This window comes from Scomber scombrus, chromosome 18 (genome assembly GCF_963691925.1).
Source record: "Scomber scombrus chromosome 18, fScoSco1.1, whole genome shotgun sequence".
In the NCBI taxonomy this organism is placed as follows: domain Eukaryota; kingdom Metazoa; phylum Chordata; class Actinopteri; order Scombriformes; family Scombridae; genus Scomber; species Scomber scombrus.
Genome location: NC_084987.1, coordinates 2,580,339 through 2,602,504, shown reverse-complemented (window position 1 = coordinate 2,602,504; position 22,166 = coordinate 2,580,339). Strand labels below are relative to the sequence as shown.

General features: G+C 40.6%; 1 protein-coding gene across 1 annotated transcript; it reads right to left on the bottom strand.

The window, feature by feature from the left end:
* Positions 1-2,245: 2,245 nt before the first annotated feature.
* Positions 2,246-21,344, bottom strand: fus (FUS RNA binding protein). The gene is made up of 15 exons (XM_062438182.1): positions 21,303-21,344; positions 19,952-19,976; positions 19,141-19,337; positions 18,844-19,039; positions 18,454-18,677; positions 17,719-17,917; positions 12,234-12,268; positions 8,285-8,326; positions 8,019-8,128; positions 6,647-6,776; positions 6,257-6,340; positions 5,400-5,505; positions 5,185-5,282; positions 4,908-5,076; positions 2,246-3,079 (listed from the first exon to the last, which is right to left on the bottom strand). The coding sequence occupies exons 1-15, from the start codon at positions 21,313-21,315 to the stop codon at positions 3,040-3,042; spliced, it is 1,668 nt and encodes a 555-aa protein (XP_062294166.1). The 5' UTR covers positions 21,316-21,344; the 3' UTR covers positions 2,246-3,039.
* Between the last annotated feature and the right edge of the window lie 822 nt (positions 21,345-22,166).

The window sequence follows — 22,166 nt, the reverse complement described above, 5'->3', positions numbered from 1 at the left end:
ATCAGTGTTAGAGCAGCATGTTACTGTTGTAGCTGCTGGAGGTGGAGCTAGTTTACACTACTTTATATACAGTTAGCTAGTTTAGTCCAGTGGTTCCCAACCTAGGGGTGGGGCCCCTCCAAAGGGTCAGCAGATAAATGTGAGGGGTGGTGAGATGATTAATGGGAGAGGAAAGAAGAACAAACTTATTTTGATAGATGATACATTACTTGGTAGGGTTGTCACTTTGATTCAGTTTGAACTAGATTTTTTTTTTTAACTTTATTACTTGGTATCATGGTGAAGATGCTGCTCCACCTTCTCCGTACAGTTTGGTTCGTCATTGGATCGTCCAGATGTGCTTTTACATGTTGCAGACAACATTTTAATGTCCCTAAGTGATCATTAAAATGTAACTGCCAACGGTCTGTTAAATGCATAGACTGTATAAGAAATGGACGTAACATCCGTGACGTCACCCATTGGTTTGTGGACTGCTGCTCGGAGGCCAATAGTATCGGATCTGAGCAGCGCCATCTTGAACATTTCAGGTGCATGCTGGGGAAAATAAAAACACGGATTCTACTTATATGGGCATCAGGAGGAGCATGAGGCGCCCTCCTGAACCTGTGAACCAATCAACCTGTCAATCACCACGTAGCCACGCCCTAATGCATACCCTGCTTTATCGTCACATATAAAATCAGGGAGGCCAAAATGTCCCAAATGAACATCATACTGCATTGAAGAAGGCTTTAAACTAGCGATTGAGACCATAAACACATTTTGAAAACGTTTACTGAGGTTAGAAATCAAGTGAGAAGTTGGTGAATTCTCCATTGACTTGTATAGAGACGGAAGTCCTTTTGACACCAAAACGGTCGCCCCCTGGTGGCCTTTTGATAGAATGCAGTTTTAAGTTACTTCCGCGTTGGCCTCATTTCAGAGGACCGGAGCTCCCCGCCTGGTTAAATGTCATTATATCATGGCTATCAACCAATCAGCTTGCGAGATTTTTAAGTGAAATTAAATGCTTAAACTCAGCTGAAACAACAACTAGTCTTAGCTGTTGTAGCTCCGTCAGAGAAATGTCTAAAAGATACACAAAAATATGAAAAATAAAGAAATTCCAGAGTCGCCGTTTGGTTTTTATCAACACTTTCATTTGAAAACCAGAACATGCACAATACAAAACCAACTCAGTAATAAATACACTAGTAGAGAGTTCAGAACATCTGGAATACAACAAACAGACACGTGGAGCCTCATTTACACAAGTGAACCGAAGCGTTAATACAGAGAAATCACTTTTTACTGTGAAAAGAAATTAAAAAAAAATGTTCTGCTGCCGACATTTTCAATATTACAGGAAGGAGTTTAAGCTTTCCTCTTCATATTTTTTTTATCCTAAACTGAAGTCTGATCAGCTTGGTTAAACGAGTGTTTTTAAAGTTGGGATTCAGAAAACTCTTTAAACTCCATAAACTTACTTTAAATTGCTTGTTTTTGGGGTTTTTTCTTAGCATGATGAATGTTACTTGTTGATGTGGAGGTGCAGGTTTTCCTCATTAATGCTTAGTATTGTTGATTATCTGATTATTATAAGGTGGTTTAATATATATAATATGCTGAGACTAACATGCATGTCATCCTGAACTGAAGGGAGGATCTTTTCTAAATTTGTGTGGTTTTATATTTCTTTTTTCTTCTTTCTAGTGCGTTTCTTTCCTGTAAGCATTGAACATATATTGCTGCTCTCTTTTTTCTCTTTCATCTTTCTTGTTGTATTGTATTTTTGTATATCATTGTGGGTTTTATATAACTGTATTGTGTTAATTGTGGACCTCAGGAAGAGTAGCTGTTTCCCAGCACGATGACTAATGAGGAATCCTAATAAACTAAACTAAAATAAACTAAACTAAACTCCTCCAAATGTCTTTAGAAAAGTACAGATAAGTCACATAATGAAATGTCCTCGCACCCTGGCCTGAAAAAGTGATGTCACCTATCTGATGCACTTAATAAATGCAAATCAGAGAGTGATAATGAACTAAACATGGTGATGAAACATAAACACCAGATAACTAGCTACACATTTACAAAGTCTAACAGTGAAAACAATCAAACAGGTTTTTAAATCTCCAGGTTTGTCAAACGTCTGAGTGACAAACGAAGATAAAAGCACTTAAAATGTCACTCATAATTATCCATACACTGTTAAACTATGAGCTCTACACTAAGTTGAAACATGAATTAGCTCTGACATCTACAGTTTGGGTGGAGCTCAATCTTCGGCCAGAGCTGCATTAAACTTCAGATTCATTTAAATAATAAATATGGAAATCTGGATCTGAAACATAATACACACAAAGCACAAAGATAGTTACAGGATATAAGAGACAGTTCATGACACAATCATGAATGTTGTTACTGAATCCAAACCAAACACTACATGAAAAGCTGTCCTTTCCATTAAATATCAATCAGATCTGGTGGTTAGATAATATAATAATATAGTTAGAATAATAGACACATAATAATAAAGTTAAACTGAACTTTTTAACCCTCCTTGTTGTCTTCGGGTCAGTTTTGACCAGGTGTTAACTCAGTAATGAGGTATACTGTCATTTAAATGAGGCCTATTGACATTAATGTCCAAATAAATATGTGTAAAACCTGTGGGAATAAGTTGAAATGAAGTTGGCTAAAAAGGCTGAACACAAAATTGGTCAAACCAAACAAGGACACGATCAACAGGAAGACAACAGGAGGGTTTAAAAAGTCTTGGGCTTAAAGTTTGTAGGAATTTGGCCTTGAGGTTGTCTTTATAAATGAGGCTCCACTGAGCAGAATAAAGAGTCTTTATAGACATAAATAAAGTGAGTCACATGAACAACAACAAAGACAAAGAACAGGGAGAGTCACATTTTTTTACACAGTCAACCAAGAGGATGAAAGTGAGCTCTAGCAGAGTTATATAAAAGGTAAAGGTGGGGGCTGGACCCCATGTGGACAGAGGTACACATACGTCAGAGGACGTATGTGTACCTTAATAGGGACTTAATAGGGACGACCCCGCCGCTCCTGTCTGCGGTCCCCCCTGCAAATAACAACACACTGATTACCTCATGAGCAACAAAAGAGCTGCAGGTGTAGCAACAGGTGTGTGTGTTCCTACAGGGAGCGTTTTACACACATTATTTACTGATGTACGGAGTCATGCTTCATTTCATTGGACATTTTTGTAGTGATATGCTCATTAAAGGTAGGGTTGGTAATCCTGTTCAGAAGCACTTTTTGTTATACTGGGTGAAATGGTCCTTCTATTATCAGAGGTATCAATACATTATGTCTTTAGAAAAAGGAACGGAAAAAATCAGACCTCTGTGGCAGCCACAGGACTGATAAAACTCCGACCAATCCATGCTCTTCACACCGAAAAGCAAAAACCAATGAGGTGCTTTCATGTCTAGTTCTGCATCCGCCCCCCTCTCTCCCTGCCTACTTCGTGCGTGCAAAGTCTTCACCTGTCGCTGTTGCCGGTTTGTGGGGGCGTGGCTTGGACGGACTCACTGACGGGAGGGGGAGCAGCGGGGTGGAACTTAGAGGAGGCAAGAGGAGGTGCTATTTTCAAATCTTGCTAGCTCTCTTGCTAGCTTTCCAACATTACCAACCCTACCTTTAATGCACACATCAGTGGGATAATACTGTCTATGAAGTTAAAACATGTGAGCACACAGCTGATTTAAGGACCAAAGACAGCCTGAAACAACAGTTCTTTCACAAATGTTACATAGAATCTGAGTCGGATCTGTGATTGTGTATTTATGTGTCACTAGTTGATTTAGTCTCATGTGGGAAAAACTATGTATGAACGCTTCATGTCTAAAACCTTGAGGGTGGAAGTTCCATTTCCATTTGACACATATTATACCTGGGAAAAGGGAATGAAAGAATTATAAATTCAGGAGACAAATATATGTTGAGGATCATGTTGGTCACTAGTAAAAAAAAGCCAAACAGAGGCACCTAAGAGGGAGGATTGGGTTGAAGTAATGCACAATATTTATATGATGGAATGATAAAATTGATGGTAAATTTAAGAATTTGTGGAAAAACTGGGTTGACTTTGTATCACCACTGAGATCAGACTTTGTCGAGTAATAACATTGTATCCTATAAACCGGTTGGTTCTCGCTACAGACTTTAAATTTTCTTCATTTGTTCACATGATTATACGTTTTTCGACATCCTCCATTAAGAGGAAAAGGACTGTGTAAGAAGGGAATGGAAATAAGGAGAGAGAACTGGGAAAAAAGAAAACAAACCTGGACTTGTCTTTTGGCGCTTTTCCACTATACAGTTCGGTACCAGGAACAACCCTTTTTCATTACTTCATAGTACCTCCTCAAAGTGGGCGCGGTCATTGAAACTGCTGCGACTTCGTTTTATACGCGACACAAACACATAAACAATGGAGGACATGGAGGCGATGGTGTACTTGCTGCTGTATGAGGCTTTCTGTCTCACACAAAGCAAGAGAAGAGAAACCGAATCTCTGTAACGCTGTTGTTGGTATTTAAAAATGCTGGGTTTGATTCTTGTGTGGGACGGCTCATGACTCTTCCAGCGACTATCTGACCAATCAGTGGCCGGCAGTCTGTTGACGTCACATTTAGTATCGGCTCGGCTCGCTTGGAACCTCGGCAGAGCAGATACTAAAAAAGTACCAGGTACCAGGTACTATCCCTGATGGAAACGCAAAAAAAACTGAGTCGAGTAGAGCTGTATAGTGGAAAAGCGCCATCCATTTGTGTTATTCTGCTGTATGGATGACTATAACTTCATGTCTAAAAAAACTAAATCGAGTCCAGTTTCATCTATGGACACAAACATGTTTTTCTTCATCATTTATTATTGTATCTGACCTTGCATCCATCTTGCCAGAGCCGTATCCGCCCCGATCGCCACCTCGATCGCCACCTCGGTCGCCACCTCGGTCGCCACCTCGTCCGCCTCTGAAGCCTCCGCGGTCGCCGCCTCGGCCCCTGAAGCCACCTCGGTCAAACCCCCCTCGGCGCTCTCCTCCGTAACCTCCTGACAGCAGGAGCGGGAGTGTAAGAGTGTCGATTAGGTGACGATTTGTAAACCGCTGACAGAAGGTTAATCATGTGACATTTTGAACCCTGCCTCATTGAGTCTAACCTCTTTCCATCGGGGACATCCCACCAGCGTCCTCAGGTTTAGGAGCCTTGCACTGGTTACACTCGTTACGCCACGAGAAGTTCAGGTTTCCACAGTTTCTGAAGGTAAAATGTAGAGAAAGGACAGTCATCAATGTATAACCATGTAGAATAGACAGGTGTGTATGTACAAAATGTTCATATCCATTCCTCTCTGGAAGTCATAAGTGGTCTCACGGGTTTGAACACTTCCAGTCTCCGGCTCTCTGCTGTCCTCCTCCTCCTCCTCCTCCTCCTCCTCCTCCACCACCACCACCTCCTCCACCACCACCACCACCGCCGCCTCCGTTGCCTCCTGGGAAGCCTCCACCTCGACCTCCTCCAAATCCACCACGACCCATCGGCCCTACGCAGAGCAACAACAGAACAAACCCGTCACATCTTCTGTCAGTGGAAAACGTGTGAATGATGATGCTTACCAGGAACGTATGTATTCAACGTATGTATCACTGAGATAGCTCATCTGTCCGTTTATTTATCCCTTATGCTTTCAACTGTATAATAACCTTTCAGTAGACAAGTTCTATCCAGTTTTTATTGTTGTAAAGGCCCATTTATGCTCAACGTTAAATACGGATACGGACGGAGCCTTCTGTCCGTGCTCCACATTAATTTTGTCCGTATTTCTGCACGTTTCCATAAAGCTTACGGATTCGGACCAAACGGAGAAGTACCACTGGAAACTGTGGGGGGCAGTGTTGCTGTCACTAACTGATACGTAGCTCTAATGAGACACATTACAGACACAAAAATTAACAATGGCTTTTGACTCTGTGCTGCCCCCTGGTGGATATACTGGTTAACATCCATGCCAACGTAAAGGACCCATGGAAGTATGTGAGAAGTGACGGTAACATCATTTAAAAAGGACGTATACATTTTCGTACGTACGTTGAGCATAATTGGGCCTTAACACGCAAATGAAAAAATGAGACATAACTTCTGAAAACATTTCATGTTGCCTTTACAAAATGCCAACCTTCGGAAACAAAATTTAAGCTGAAAAACATCGGGCTCACCTCCTCGTCCTCGACCCCCCCTCATGCCGCCTCGGCCTCCGAAGTCAGCTCTCCGAGTGGCAAAGGACACCTTGATGGGATTTCCATTGAATTCTTTCCCTGTTTAGGACAGACAAATGACAAATGTCACGAGAGGATAAGAAACACAGAAGCCTTAAATCACAAAGTGGACGGAAATGAAGACAAACACTGAATTTAACAAAAGAAAAATTGTAGTTTCCGAAGCGGGAAAAAGAATAATAGCATCCCATATATCCATAAATAACCTCTGTGGCATAAAAATGTATATTTCAACCAAATTATTACTGATAAGACATCTTCTTCTTCTTCGTTGAAAGTATAATGTTACCAAGCAACACTATTTAAAAAGGTCATGAAGTGTCTTGATGAAGACAAAAGACTCACCATCAAACCAGTCGATGGCAGCTTTAGCTGAGGGGGGATCATCGAAGGAAACCGTAGCCTCTCCCTTCAGCTTCCCTGTATCTCTGTCTGTGTACAGGTTGATCATTGGAAGGCCTGTCTTCTTGTTGACCTAAAGGAGGAGACGGGGGGCAATGCGGTGACTGGATTAGGCTAGTAGAGATGTGTCATTAAAACCGATTTCGAACTTTTGGAGTAGCGTAAATGCAACTGTTAAAGAGATCGTGGGATATATGATTCCACACAACTGTTCTGTAATGTATTTAGGGGACATAGAAGAAGCTACACAAAAGAAAGACAGATATCTAATAACATTTTTACTTAAAGCCAGCAAAAAAGCTATAACTAGAAGCTGGTATAAAAAGAACAATGGTTAGAGATTGTTGAGGATACTTTTCTAATGGAAAAGTTAACACACCAGTTAAGACTTAAGAGCGATATTTTTGAGAAGCGTTTGGGAAAAATTGATCATTTACATGAAGCACCATACTAAAAAATAATTAATATTTTAAATACGAGAATACTGTAATTAAGAGAATACCCATTGTCTGTCCATGATGACTTGTACAACCGATTCTGATGCTGTTCGTTCATTCTTGTTTTTTTTCTCTGTGGTGTTTTTTGTGGTATGTATGTTATATTCTATATGGAAACTAAATATTGTATGTATTAAAAAACAACAACAAAACGATTAACTGAATAATTGTTCACAGGGACCAACATCGACTTTTGTGCTGTGGTCATTTAATTAATTTGTTTTTAATTTAACAACTACAATCAAGAGTTGAGCTGTGTAGTCTAGAATGAAGGGTTCATTAACAGAGCAGCTGGAGAGCAATTTTCACTTTCAGCCACTAGGAGGAGCTCTAAAACCGCCACCTTATTACATTGTTTTGAGGTTGATCCATTGTTTACTCCTGTCTTGACTCAGTAGTAAGTTATCCTGCTATAAAGCTGACTGGAGGGGAACATGACACTGATGAAGCCACACAAAAGTCCAGTGTGGAAAAACTTACAGAAAGTAAAGGATCATCTTGTCAGGAGTGAAATATGTGGAGCAGAGGTGAGCTATCGTGGTTTAACATGGACAAAAAGCTGCTGTCGGCAGTGGCAGTTACTGAGGGAGACGGACCTGACGCTAATCGCCTAGTACGTAAACATTTATAGTGGCTGCTCAAAAGTGTGACAATAGCCGCAGAAAGAAAAAATGGTGTGAAAATGTCCCAAGATGCTTATCATGTATGTCTGTACTGTTAATTCAATATATGACTGAATAAATTAATACGGTTGACCGATTCTTCTGTTGATGCCTTTGATCTGAGCAGTGACTGAACATGTGATGATGGTGAAATACCTTAATAATCCCAATCTGTTTAAAAAAGTCGGCCACTGATTCAACAGTGTAGTCGTCTCCCAGGCCTTGCACGAAGATGGTGTTATTATCAGAGTTATCCTGGTCTTGCACTGTTGGAAGATGACATGAAGAGATGCTAAGAAAGCAGCAAGAGTCTAACTGGACACCAGACGTATCAACATGTTAGTCTTTCATCTATTCCTTTAGGTCAGGCATTGTCAGGATACGGTGGTAGGTAACAGTACAAAATAAAACACAGTACTTACTGAAGCCTGGTCCTCCATGTCCATATCCCGAGTCCCTTGGTCCTTTGAGAGGACAAAAAAATATCAGTTGTGTAAAAAAAAAAAAACAGACAATGAACCACAACATTCATCTTACACACTGTAACTTCCTTTCATTCACCCTTAGTTCTCACCAAAAGGTTCCACTATCTCATCTAATCTTTCAATCAATTTAATGTACGTACTGTACCATGACTGCCAGTTTGCATAAAAATGCACATTTTACCATCACATTTTTCATGATTACACACCTCACAGCACTTGTACACAACAAGCAGCTGATGTCATCTTAAAGTCCGGAGAACAACTGTACGAAACCAAATTGCCCAAATGATTGAGAAACTGATTTCCATTGGAATTTGTCAGAATAACCACCATACTTCTCACAACCAATTTCATATTTTCTGGTTGTTGGTTTTATTGTTTGATCCAGCAAGTAAAGTGACCCACATTTTGTTCTATGACACTTCACACAGAGCCCAACAGGTCGGCTCTTGAATATGATGCACCACAATTCACACCACATTTGCGTTGGCGAATTTCTTCGTACTGCATAAGGTCATTCCCGTTCACAGAAAGTGAGACAACTCTTGGAGCCACGTCCGACAGATCGCAACACAATCCTTTTTTTGAGTATGTCCACCATCAGCTGTCATGGTGATGCATGTTTCCATTCATTCCTTTGTCTACTTTAGTCGGTAGACAGCTTAACAATGGCTTCATGGATTTCCTCCAACATCTTGGGAATAAGAACAGCATGTTTGTTGTCCTGAGAGCATGACAGATGTCAGAGAGTTTTGTAATTTATCACAACCATGTGATAAGTAATGAGCACACTTCATGTTCACGCACGTTCATAACAACTTCCAATGTTGAAGTTTCACCTTTTTGAAGATGGACTGAGACACTGGCTCAGTTTCATTGACCAGAACGTCAGGAACCAGATTAAGGGTTCCTTCTTCAGAGTCCACAGCTAAACCCCTTACATCACAATATATGAACCACCTCAATGACAAATCTGGCAAGAAGTGACAGTGAAACCAGAGCAGCCATTTTTTCACAAACCAACCATTCTTCTTTACTTTAAAGAACATCACTCAGTGAACGGACCACACAGCACTATTCTCGGGCACAACTGGTTAATGATTTATTGTGTTTCCAAAAACAGCTCAAGAGAAACACACCTTTCCCATGGTATTGCCATGTCATCAAGGCTAATATGTACAGGTAACGTGAAAACTCACGATTTCAACGTATTTGAGTGTCCTAGGATGTCAAGTTTTGGCTTCACTTGGGACAGAATGATTGGTAAAGTCATTTCACTTGTATCATCCATACTTTACATTACAGATGCATTTGAGTGAGGGACCATTATCCATCAGTTCTATCAAGTTATCATATATCTGTGGACTATTTATGAAAACAGCACTTTTCTTCCATAAACATTCCATAAATGCTTTACACGGCAATGACAGTCTTACAAAAACTAGAAATGTTTCATGAGAAAACATCTACAAACTGTTGCTGTTGTGTTTTTCTTCTTAAAATCAGTTTGAACTGTTTTACCACTGTTGTTTGTAACTTTTATGGTGTTATTTAAGGCAAGGGTTAGGGTTTCAAACACTGCACCCTGCTGTACTGTAAATTCAATAATTCTAAAATAACATTATTCATGTCATAATTTGTATTAATACTGTAAATATAACACACTAAAAACACTGGTGTTGTTCTTTTGATGGTAAGACATATCATGGTTATCACTGGAGACATCCAAATCAGGTTTTTATGGCGCCGATCCAGATCAGAGTTCTTTAATAAAGTGTTTCTGCCGACACCAGGTCTGATCTGATATTTACACTGACCTACATTTGATTATAATGTATCAAAGACATTTAAATAAAACACTCTTGGTCCAACCACCAGAGGGCCTAGTTCAAAATTATTAAACTGATAAATTCAAATTATAGATGTAATGTGAATTAAAGTTTAATTTGGGGAATATGACTACTGAAGCTGACATGATGTGATCAGGTAGATCATTTTATTAGATTTCCGTGCCTTCAATGTTGCCTTCAGGAACTGCTTTCAATAACAGCTGGTATTATTTGCTGCCAGCAAAGATTTGACATATTAACCCATTAAAAGCAACAGTCAGTGCCAGATAAAAATGTAAAGCGGCTAGCTGAATGTTTCATACACTGACCTCTGCAAATAAGAAATATGGCGGACAAGAGAGTCCATAACAGATGTGTTAGGATCAGTGAATGCATGCATTTCGGCAATTGCGGTGTTAGAATTTAGTAAGTTGCATTGGTGCGTCCAAATAATTTTTCCCATTCACACACTAATCTTCAGTCGTACTCGTATATGAAGTGAATAGCAGCACTGTAGAGGTAAGCTATAATAAAGGAGAGCAGTGCTGCAACACCAGCAGGCTGAGGAGGACAACACACAGGAGAGTTACTTATTTTAGCCGATACTGACTCATTACAACATGTCTAGATTAACCTGATACAATCCTTAAGATGGTCTCAGGTCTCAGATGTTATTACCATAAAAACACTATTGTCGATGTCACTGACTTCTTCATCTTCTGGGTGTTGTGACAAATAAATAATAACATATATAAAATCATGGTAACTTTAAGCTGAATTATTTAAATATTAATGTCAGTATCTGTTTGTCCCCACCACAGACCTCAGATATACCATCAGTCACAAACATAAACCTTCCTTCAGTAAAAAGCAAACCTATAACATACAATCAGACAAATTAAACCACATGTGATCACCAGCCTTTAAGTACACAATAGACTAATTAATTGCATTAAGTTTTAATCCCAGCTGGTCAATTGTTTCTAATGGACTAACCAGTTGTCAAGAACCAAAACCTTTTCATTTACCTGTAGAATGAGCATCAAGTTACTGGAACTTGATATCATATCTTGGCTTTTCAAGCAAACCAGTTTTAAACCGTCATCTCAGGGAAGTTGCACTGAGACTTCTCTCTACAGGTTTTACAGCAATGCTGCTATTGAGCGATTTCTTTCACCTTCAGAACATACATTTTATTTCATCTGTTCATATGTAACACATGACCTGCCTCATGCTGTTCATATTTAATTTCTTTTGTTGATTTCAACAGATTACCCCGTCAACCACTGTTGGTTTGTGACTCAGTGTAAGATATGAGACGACCAACCAAACACCCATCGATCAGATTCAAACACCCAAGACGCAGTAAAGCAAAGGCTATGATGTTGACATGCAGCTCCCTCTGTTGGACTTTTGAAGTCACTGTAGGTTCTTACCTGTAATGTCATGTCATAGTGAACATTATGCACTATTACTCTACCTTTGGGCAGTGGTGGAAGAAGTACTTAAAGAAGAATAAAGTAAAAATTAAAAAAGTAAAATTCCTGTATTAAAAATCCTTCAACAGAAAAGTATTATGAGCTTGATGTAGTTAAAGTATTGCAGTAAACGTAGTGGAAAGTCTGAAAAGTAACTAAAGCTGTTAAATAAATGCAGTGGAGTAGAAGTATAAAGTAGCATCACATGGAGTAAAGTACAAGTACCTCAAAATTGTAATTAAGTACAGTACTTGAGTTAATGTACTTAGTTACTTTCCACCACTGCTATTGGGTTGCACTTTGAGAAGTTAAAAGAACAATAAGTTTGACCTCTTCTGTCATATTCATGTCTTTCCAACAGCTGGAAACCATAATAGGCTGAACATAATCACGTTTCTCTGCATGTGCTTACACTCCTCTGTATAATCAGGGATATCAGTCTAATAGCGAAATACATTTTTCCCCCTCCATTTACTCTTTTCCCTCTTCATGCTTTAAGTATACTGATCTCCCCCTTGTTTTAGCTTCAACTCTTAAAATCAACAAACCTTTTTTGCTCAAGAGTTTTTTGTCACTTACCACCAAACTTATTGAATCCTCCACGATCGCCCATTCTGATGAAGAGGAGGAGAAAAACGACACACACTGAAGGCTTGGCGCTGACAGCGACTTCCCTCAATGGGTTGTGGGTAACCTTCACTCTCACTGACTCTCCATTAAACCCACCCCTCTTCATTTGGCACTTGTCCCACTGAACTCCTTCTCAATCTTTTGAATAAACCTCGAGGACAAGAGGCCAGTTTAAAGACCTTGTCTTTATGGCAAATATGTTAACACGCAGATGAAAATTGGCCATTTAATAACCAAAACTTTTATCAAGTCTTTCTGTGACTTGTACATACCCATGTTCTTTCAACATATAACTTGGTTTTGTGTCAATTTACCAACCCAAACATTAACACCTTTGATCCGAGGACAGGTGTTGGATATTTTTAGGTCTCAGGCAATCTGTACTCCTAACAAACCCAAAATCTTTGAGGTTTTTTTAATGTCCTCTCAAATTATTGTTTAATTTTTCTTCCCTACAACTACAGCATCACTGTTAACTGTCTGTGAACTGCCTTCCCCCAATTACGCAATTTCCCAAATGGTGGCTTACGAGCAGAAAGCCAGCCTGGAGAGAGGATAAGAGCCTAGGAGAAGATTCAAAGATTGATTAAAGCAGAGTATGACACAGTAAGGGCTGGTTGGGGAGGTGGTGGTAACACGTGACAAAGCAGGTGATGGTAATCTCTTTTCGCATGTTAGTGTGCGGGCCTTGGTTTGCTTGCCAGGGAAACATTTTTTGGCAAGTTCTTCCATAGACTAAGAGACTAAGGTCTAATGATACTTTATATTTTTCTTATTGTCAATAAACCCCATGATGAGGAGTCCCAAACTTATGGAAGCGTATTGCTGCCACGCCAGAAAAAGAAAAGCATCAATATCACTTTATAACTACTTAATCATGTTTTATAGCACTTAATATTTTAAACTCTTCATTATGAAATGATATTTCAAGGGGTTGTACTGGCCAGTTTTGATTAATTGGGGGAGTCTATGGATCCCGCACATGCTCAGTGGTATCTGCCTTACACAGAACTACTCTCTGGAGACTGAAAACATGACTGCTGTTATTAGTCTTTGGAGCCATTTCTAAACAAACTAACGTGACCAAACTCTTCATAATGAAGGAACACGTCACCCAGTTCAGTGATGTTACTCACTGACATGTTGTTAATAGTTTTTGAACATCTGAGGTCTACAGCACAGAGGAATACGATTTATCAGGCTTTGGATACGGACATAATACTTGTTGCTAGGGCTGTCACCAAAAAATCAAGTTCAAATGAAATCTAAATGACCCGCTCCCCTGCCCTGTGCACACCAGGCTGAGTGTGCCGAACGATACGCAGTCAGATGAGGTTGTACATTTGCCGCTGCTCCGCTCATATGCGGGTGAGCCCAACGAGCTGTATTTTACAGAGTCAACAAACAGCCTTATCTTTGTTTGTGACTTTGCCGGGGAACCCTAAAATACTTCCACACTCAACTTCTCAGATGTTTTGGTGTCATGATTGTCTGCTCAGGACGACTCCGCTCGCTATTGTCCTCCATTTAAACAAAACAACACTACATTAACATTAGCTCAGTTTACTGATAGGCCAACAAGTCGAGTTAGTGACGTTTTAAAGCCCCCTCTGCTGGACCACGAAGCAAACTAATTCAAATGGTCTGATGCGCAGGCTGCAGCCTACATTTTGAACAGGTCATTGCAGTCGAATCGAATATCAACGTTTGAATGAATGTTTGAACTTCAAATAAAAAGTGACAGCCCAACTTGTTAATAGATCAGTTCATTGTTGGTTTGGATCCAAACATTCGATTTGTTGATGATAAGAAAAATATGGAAAACCACCAGACATATTCTTGAAGTGATGGTTGTTGACTTTAGTCTTTTTATGGGATCAGTTGACAAGAGCAGAAATATAGAATATTAATGTTTAAAGGTTTACTGGCCAAGTTAGCTGAATTTCTTTCACAGTTCTCAGTATGGCTAACAAACTAAAACACCAACATTTATTGTGCTGCTGAAAGTTTGTTTCAAATGTGTCTTTACTTTACTTACTCATTAACAGTTGCTTTTGCTGGTTTCACACCATACCTTCATAAACCTACACTTCATAATACCAGAGGTGCACAAGGAGCTTTTTACTTACACTTACATGTTGCTCCATTCTCAATTTTAAAACTCTAAACCAAGAATACCCAGAAAACAAAGAATCTTAACTCCTCGGTACATGAAGAAAAATGCTTTTGTCAAACAACACAGGCAGAATTTCAAGTGATATGCAAAACATTAGTGCTCTGTGCTTCACAGTGTGAGGATGAGATTGAGATCTACAGACTGTAATGATAGGAAAGGAGATTCAAATCCGTGATGAGGGAACACACAACGAAATGGAAAACTAGTTTGTCTATAAGTCAATCACTAACATAACGAGGTTACAAATTACAATACATGGAATACTGTGCAACCTCTGTGATAAAAACAAAACAACTTACCATATCAAATTCTGTTTTTATGACTCCACCTCAGGTCAAGCAAGTGTCTTGTCTTTATTGTCCTGTATAAATTATTGGGTTTAAACAGGTTTGCCCCATCCCCAAATCTATTGATCTGTATTTTTTTTGCATTGATGTATTTCCTTCGAATATGAACAGAAACGCAGTTTGATGTACAGACAAACGATTTTGGCCAACTTACAAGTTGTGAACATTAAGTTGAACTTAACAGTTGCTTATTTTCACATCCAGCAGTTATGGAGAAACATTATCATTCGTGTTTCTGTCCAACCTGCTGAATGTAAAGTCCAATATTCTCTCTTTTTAGCTGTTTTAATCTCTACCAACTCCTGAGGGAAATATCTAAATGCTCCACTATGTTCACCAGCTAGTCTACAGATAACTGTGTCTGTTTGGTGCTGAGCAGGTAGTGGACAGTGTATAGTTTTGTTTTTTTTAGTTTTCTCTCTGAAATCAACATAATGAGAGCAGCTGAGAGTGAACCAGAACAGTAAAGCTGCAGCTAAACAATGAGCTGAAACTCAACTATAAAGCTCCGTAAAGCTGAGAGGAAGCTGCAGAGTCTCTGATAATTCTCTGTAGGTTCAAACACATCACACACTGAGATCAGACAGTGTTATTATGGAAAATATTGATTATAGCCGGTTTTAAGTTGAAACTCTTAGAAGTTGCATTTCTGAGCTTCAAAATCATCCACCACAAATTAATTCTCAACCTGTCAGAAGTGTTTAGTTTTCCTTTTTTTGTGGAACAGAGCTTTCTCTCGCACAAAACATGTTGTGTTATGCGGTTTTGTGGATACTTCTAACCTGATTCTGACTTTGTAATGTCAAAATCTGACCCTATGCAGAAGTTGAATTATTTTTCCTTCTTTCAGTTGTGCACTAAGAACTTAAAAATTAGTTTTTTCTTTTTAAGGTTATTTCCCTTCTTAATTAGAGCATCTAACTCTTTTTTTCTGAGCACTGGCAGTCGGCAGCCTGCACAGTCAACCCAACAGAAGCCTTTTGTGTTTAAAGAAATGGAAAGCAGGAGCAGAACCGCTGACAGGAGAAAGAATTGCTTTAGTAACACACAGCACCAGATTCTGTCTCTATATCACCATGAAAAAAAAACACCATTATATGGTTATATGTTGCAGTTCAGATCAGGCAGGGTTTGTTAGTTGCTGTAAAACCTTTATAATGAGACATTGATATTTGACATTAAAAACGTTGTATTTGTGCTGTTGAAGTTTAGAAATCTTACTTAAAACAAAATATTTGTTTATGGTTGTACTTTGGCATTTCCTCCAGCATTTCCTCTGCTCTGAAGGGAATCAGTGAAACCATGACGGCCCCCCCCCCCTTTTTTTTCAGTTGCCTGTCAAATGATGGTAATTTGAAAGATTTCATACAGAAACCCATGTAAACCGCTGCTCTCTTGCTTCCAACAGTAACAGCCACACAGTCGACTTTGAGGTTTTCTGACCAGCATTCAGCCATAAGCAGCTCATCTTAATGAGCCCAAAGAAGCTCCAAACCCATACACACTACGATCTCAAACTTTTTGAGATACACAAGTTTACAAGATAAGAGGTAATTTGAAACACTACCTTGGTGTTGCCTATACAAGATCCTTTAGTGAGCTCTGGGCATTTTTTGGGAGTTGAAGCTCATTTCAGCTTTTTTTTTTTTTTTTTAAATCAAGCTGTCCAAGATATTTTCTTGAGTTCAATGTGCTGCATTCAGGAGCTTGGGCAATATTAATGATTCCAAGTTGCAAATTGTAGTCGAAAATGACCTAAATGCATTCCACACATTGGGAGAGTGGAACAGCATCATATGTCAAGATGAAAAGAAAATATTTTGAATATCCAGATATTGATTTGCTGCATATTGCCCAGCTCTAACATCCAGGCAAAGGCAGTTTATGTTTACTAAAGGTGGGCAGAGACCTTCCAATACGTCTTGTTTTGAGTATTAACATTAATGTCAAATCTGTCACGTTCCTCTTTTTTCTACATGCACAATGAGGATGTCATCAGTTCAGAGAGTTCACACCATACACAGACTTAGTGGTAATAAATCATGACCCACATAGAAGCCTTTTTTTGGAGAGGAAAGGCGCGTGTCGTGATTCATGACAGTTACTGATATACTCTTGCACATTTTACTGTGTTCTGGTGACTGTCACAAATCATGCCTTTCCCCAACATGAAAGTATCTGCGTTAATTGATATGAGTGATTGACTCAGGTGTATCAAATGTTGTGGTGTCACCACACAGAGTTGCAGCACAGGACTCAGTTTAATTAAGGGCAGACTTTTAATATGTACATATGAGAGGGAACCGGAAAATTAGCGGAAGCCATCGATAGCACAGACGTAAAGTGTGATTATCAGACTTACCACAAGGTCTACAATGCCTACAGCTCGATGAAACTAAAACTGTGACAGAAAGGAAGAAGATTGACCACCGTGGAAAAAATGCCGGCAGAATTGCAGGAGGCTCTGGACACATTAACAAAAGGCGACAACAGGGATGGTTTCCAGGAATGGGAGAAGCGCTGGGACGAGTGTGTCACGAGCTCGTAAGCAGCATTAGAAAGGTACTATTGAAGTATATGAAATCATTTTATTTGACAATTCCAGGGATTTTCAGGTCCCCCCTCTTATGTGTCCACCTAAAAAAGGTGTATGGAGTTAACGTGGCTCTGAAAACAAACCAAGATTTGTGTCAGACAGAAACCGGATGAATTGCCTTGTGGGTATTTAGGAATCACTGGGATTAATCTCCCTGAAGAGCAAGTGGGAGGGGAAATAATGACAACACCTCTCGATGGATTTTAGCTACGAATGTGGAACAGTACCTTCTCTCTTTTATAACCTCTCTTCACAGTTCCACATGTTGCCAGACATGAGGATAACATGGAAACTGGGTGATATCTAAAGACTTACCCCATGCCGCCTCTTCCTCTTGGTCCGCCTCGGCCTCCTCGGTCAAAACCGTGATCATGTCCACCGCCACCACGACCTCCAAATCCACCCCCACGGCCCCTGCCACTGTGGCCATCCTGGCCTCCATAACCTCCGTCTGAACCACCGTAACCTCCACCACCTCCTCCTCCACTCAACGGTGGGCTTTCGTCTCCGTATCCTAAATGAGAGTTGAGACAATCAGACCTCAACTGAATTAAATGACAGTCAGTGGGGATAATCAACCATTACTTAAGAAAAAGTTCCGGTTATTCTATTATCATTTAATCTGACGTTTATTTTAGTGGCAGAAAATAGTGAAAATGCTTGTTGTTATTTCCCAGAGTCAGTGGTTACATCTTTAAATGTCTCGTTTTGTCTGATCAACAGTTTACGACAAAGAAAAAGCATTAAATCATCACATCTGAGAGGCTAACACCAGCGGTTTCTTTGTCACATTTACCCAAAACATTTAGTAAAACAATTCTTCGATGATCAAAATCTTTGCAGATAAATTTTCTGTCGATCAAGTAGTCGCTTTATCACTAATCATTGCAATTGTTGTTCCTATGAAAACTGTCAGAAATGACATGTAAAATCTGGTGATGGTCATGTTCAGCTTTGTCCCATCTGCGCTCACATTTGCTTCTTTTCACTTGGGAAGTAATCTAAATACACATCTGATCAATAGAAAGTTCATATAAACCCATCCCTCACCTCCACCTTGACCACCATACTGGCTCTGCTGACTGTAGCTTTGTGGAGGGGGGGAGTTGTAGCTTGAAGGATGGTTGTAGTGACCTCCTCCGTGTTGGGGTGGTTGTTGAGTCCCACTGCCCCCATATCCACCAGACTGACCTCCGCTGCTCCCATAGCCACCTCCGCTCTGTCCACCGCCTGGTGGCTGGTTGTAGCCAGCGGCCGGTGAGTTTCCTTCATAGCTGTGAAAGTTGGGGAGAAGAGACGAATTGAAGAATTAAGAAGTGCTCAGGAAGAACGCATCTTTTCTGAAGCACATTTACAACCATCCTCGAGGAGACCACTTTGCCAGGGCCGCTTTCCTGGATGTCAACCACAACTTTTGGCACACAGTTGGTGGAGTCTTACCCTCCAGAGGATGAAGAAGGAGGCTGCTGCTGGCTGTAACCAGAGAAGGATGACTGCTGGTTGTAATTGGTGCTGGACGGTTGGTTGCTGCTGCTGCCGCTGCTGCTGCCGCCGCCGTAGCCTCCAGAGCTGTAGGACTGACCCGAGTGATTATATCCACCTCCACCCTGGTTAGACGGTGGAGAACCATATCCTCCTGTAACACAAAAGGAGGAGACAGAACATACAATTAGAAATATCAACCCCCACAACGTGCAACTTAAAAGGAGAGATGAGCCTTGATGAGTCTTCTTCTACCTGACTGAGTTTGTCCATAGCTGCCATATCCTCCCTGACTGTAGGAGCCAGGACTGCTGTCAGAGCTCTGGTTGTATCCTCCGTAACCCTGCTGACTGTAACTCTGGCCAGACGACTGACTGTAGCCCTGGTTAGCACCAGCACCGCCACCGCCTCCACCTCCACCTCCACCTCTACCTCCACCATAGGACCCATAACTGGAAGAAGTAAAAACAGAAACACCAACAATAAACAGATTGGATACTGATGAATCTTACATCAATGTTACTTTTAATGGTGGTTTTTGGATCCTTTTGAATTATTTCACTTATATTCTGACCTCGATATTTGATTTGTTTGGCTTTTTCTTGTTTTATTGATCAATGTGATGTTTTATTCTTTGCTCACATTGTGCGGAGTCCAGGAAGACCAAATAATAAATAGAGAATAATGAAGAGTTATTATCTTTATATAATGTTCCATAAGGATCATAACATAGAAAATGTAATTCTTACATTGTTAAAACTATTATTTCCATGGATTCTCATACTTTAATATTATTTTTAAAGACCTGAAATTCTCATGAATCCAGAAATTAAAGAGTTGTGTGTTAAACTTGCCTATGACATCTCTATGACTATCTCTATGACTCTAAATGTGTTTTATGGAAATTACAATATATTCAAAAACTAAACGAATACGAACAAGTGAGTCTTAGAAATCTCCCGTGACCTTCTTTGTAAATTAAATGACCCCCAGACAGAGTCTTGATCTCAGTTTTAAGGTTTATTATTTGTCTTAACAGTTAATGATTAAGGATTACTTCACTTACCCCTGGGAAGACGGTGGGGAATAGTCTGTGGAATAAATAAAGATGGAGTGATAATATTATAATCTTGATTTTTAAAAGCACACATCAAACATGGCTGATTCATATACAATGCAATGATAATGATCAAATATTAATATTTTTGATCTGAGGGAGGGGTGTGGCAATAACAATAGGACACATTTCTCAAACTCAAGAAGAGCAGGGCACTGGTTACTGGGGTGAGTTGAGGTGCCACGGCTGATGCGATGACGCCAACGAACATACAGTGGCGCTGTAAGCTGTAGCAACAATGCTGGCCGTATGTCACATCTGGCTGTATGTCACATCTGGCTGCAGCATCACACAGCAGCTGAAACGATAAGCGCGTCTCCAAACTGAGACAAAGGTTGTGCGCATTTACGCACGCTGTACAACAGCAGTGGTAACTTCATTAATCGATCAGGATCTAATGGCAATTAATGATCTGTTGAACATTTACACAGATCAGCTGTTACACACAGACTCAGATGTATAAGGTGGGATTGTTTATAATAAAACAAAAGTTATGAATGAACCCTGGGTGCCAGCAGCGCTGTCAGGACATTTTCATTTTTTAGTAGCTGAAATTATTTTAGGTAGTCCAGAGTTTGACTGAAGATTAGGCTGATATCATTAAATATCAATTTGATATAATTCAAGAGAGAGAGACAGAGAAGTTAACATAAACACCTAACTGCTTGTAGCAATCTGCGCTGGTCTTTGTCAAATAGATGGTTTTATTTGCATAGAAAGTGCCCATTTTGCACTGAATATACCCTGTGTCTTTATTATTGCATATTTGGTATTGCAGTAATCCTAAAGTAACGGAAAGTAATCAAATTAAAATACTTTAATATTGTTGCACTTGGATTACGTTACTGACTACATATTTTTAACAAGTAACTAATAACTGTATGGGAATACAATTTTAAAGTAACGCTCCCAACCCTGCTTAAAATGTGAGGTCACCAGATAACACGGTCACCAGATAAACCGTAACACCGGGCCGCCATACTGTAGCACAAGCTAGCAGTTAGCACATCGAGAGCGGACCACGGTTGCATTCACTTACAATGAGAATTAGCCACTGGAGCTAACTGCTAACGGTTAACCCAACCCAATACAGTCTTCTTGGTTAATAACAACAACAACACAACGGTGTTAACTAACCCTTTTTTATTTATTTCACCCTGTAGTCGATGTTATGATATGGCATTAATTAAAACGACACTATTTAAGGCACTAATTTAAACATATAGGTTAATTATACTAACATTAACTAGTCACGACTCTACCGACCGGTCATATCAGGATCATTGTGTGCTTTTCTTACCGTTAGACGCCATTTGGACCTTAAATAAAAGCTATAACTCAGTCTGTTGTTAAAGGACGACCTGAATGGAGGACGAGGGTAAATATGAAGATGGATACCGGCGTCCTGTCACGGTGCTCCGCTGCAGCTCCGCTACTCGCCACCAGAGGGCGCTCTGAGTCAATGACTGGATACCGGCGTCCTGTCACGGTGCCCCGCTGCAGCTCCGCTACTCGCCACCAGAGGGTGCTATGACTGACTGGATACCGGCGTCCTGTCACGGTGCCCCGTTACAGCTCCGCTAATCGCCACCAGAGGGTGCTCTGAGTCAATGACTGGATACCGGCTTCCTGTCACGGTGCCCCGTTACAGCTCCGCTAATCGCCACCAGAGGGTGCTCTGAGTCAATGAATGCATACCGGCGTCCTGTCACGGTGCCCCGCTACGGCTCCGCTACTCGCCACCAGAGGGTGCTCTGAGTCAATGACTGGATACCGGCTTCCTGTCACGGTGCCCCGCTGCAGCTCCGCTACTGGCCACCAGAGGGCGCTCTGAGTCAATGACTGGATACCGGCGTCGTGTCACGGTGCTCCGCTGCAGCTCCGCTACTCGCCACCAGAGGGTGCTCTGAGTCAATGACTGGATACCGGTGTCCTGTCACGGTGCTCCGCTGCAGCTCCGCTACTCGCCACCAGAGGGTGCTCTGAGTCAATGACTGGATACCGGTGTCCTGTCACGGTGCTCCGCTGCAGCTCCGCTACTCGCCACCAGAGGGTGCTCTGAGTTAATGACTGGTTAAAGCAGGGCTGGCAAACATGAGGCCTGCAGAGGGCTCCAATCCGGCCCTCTTTCCTTCCTGTCTTCTTTTAATTCTTTCTTTCTTTC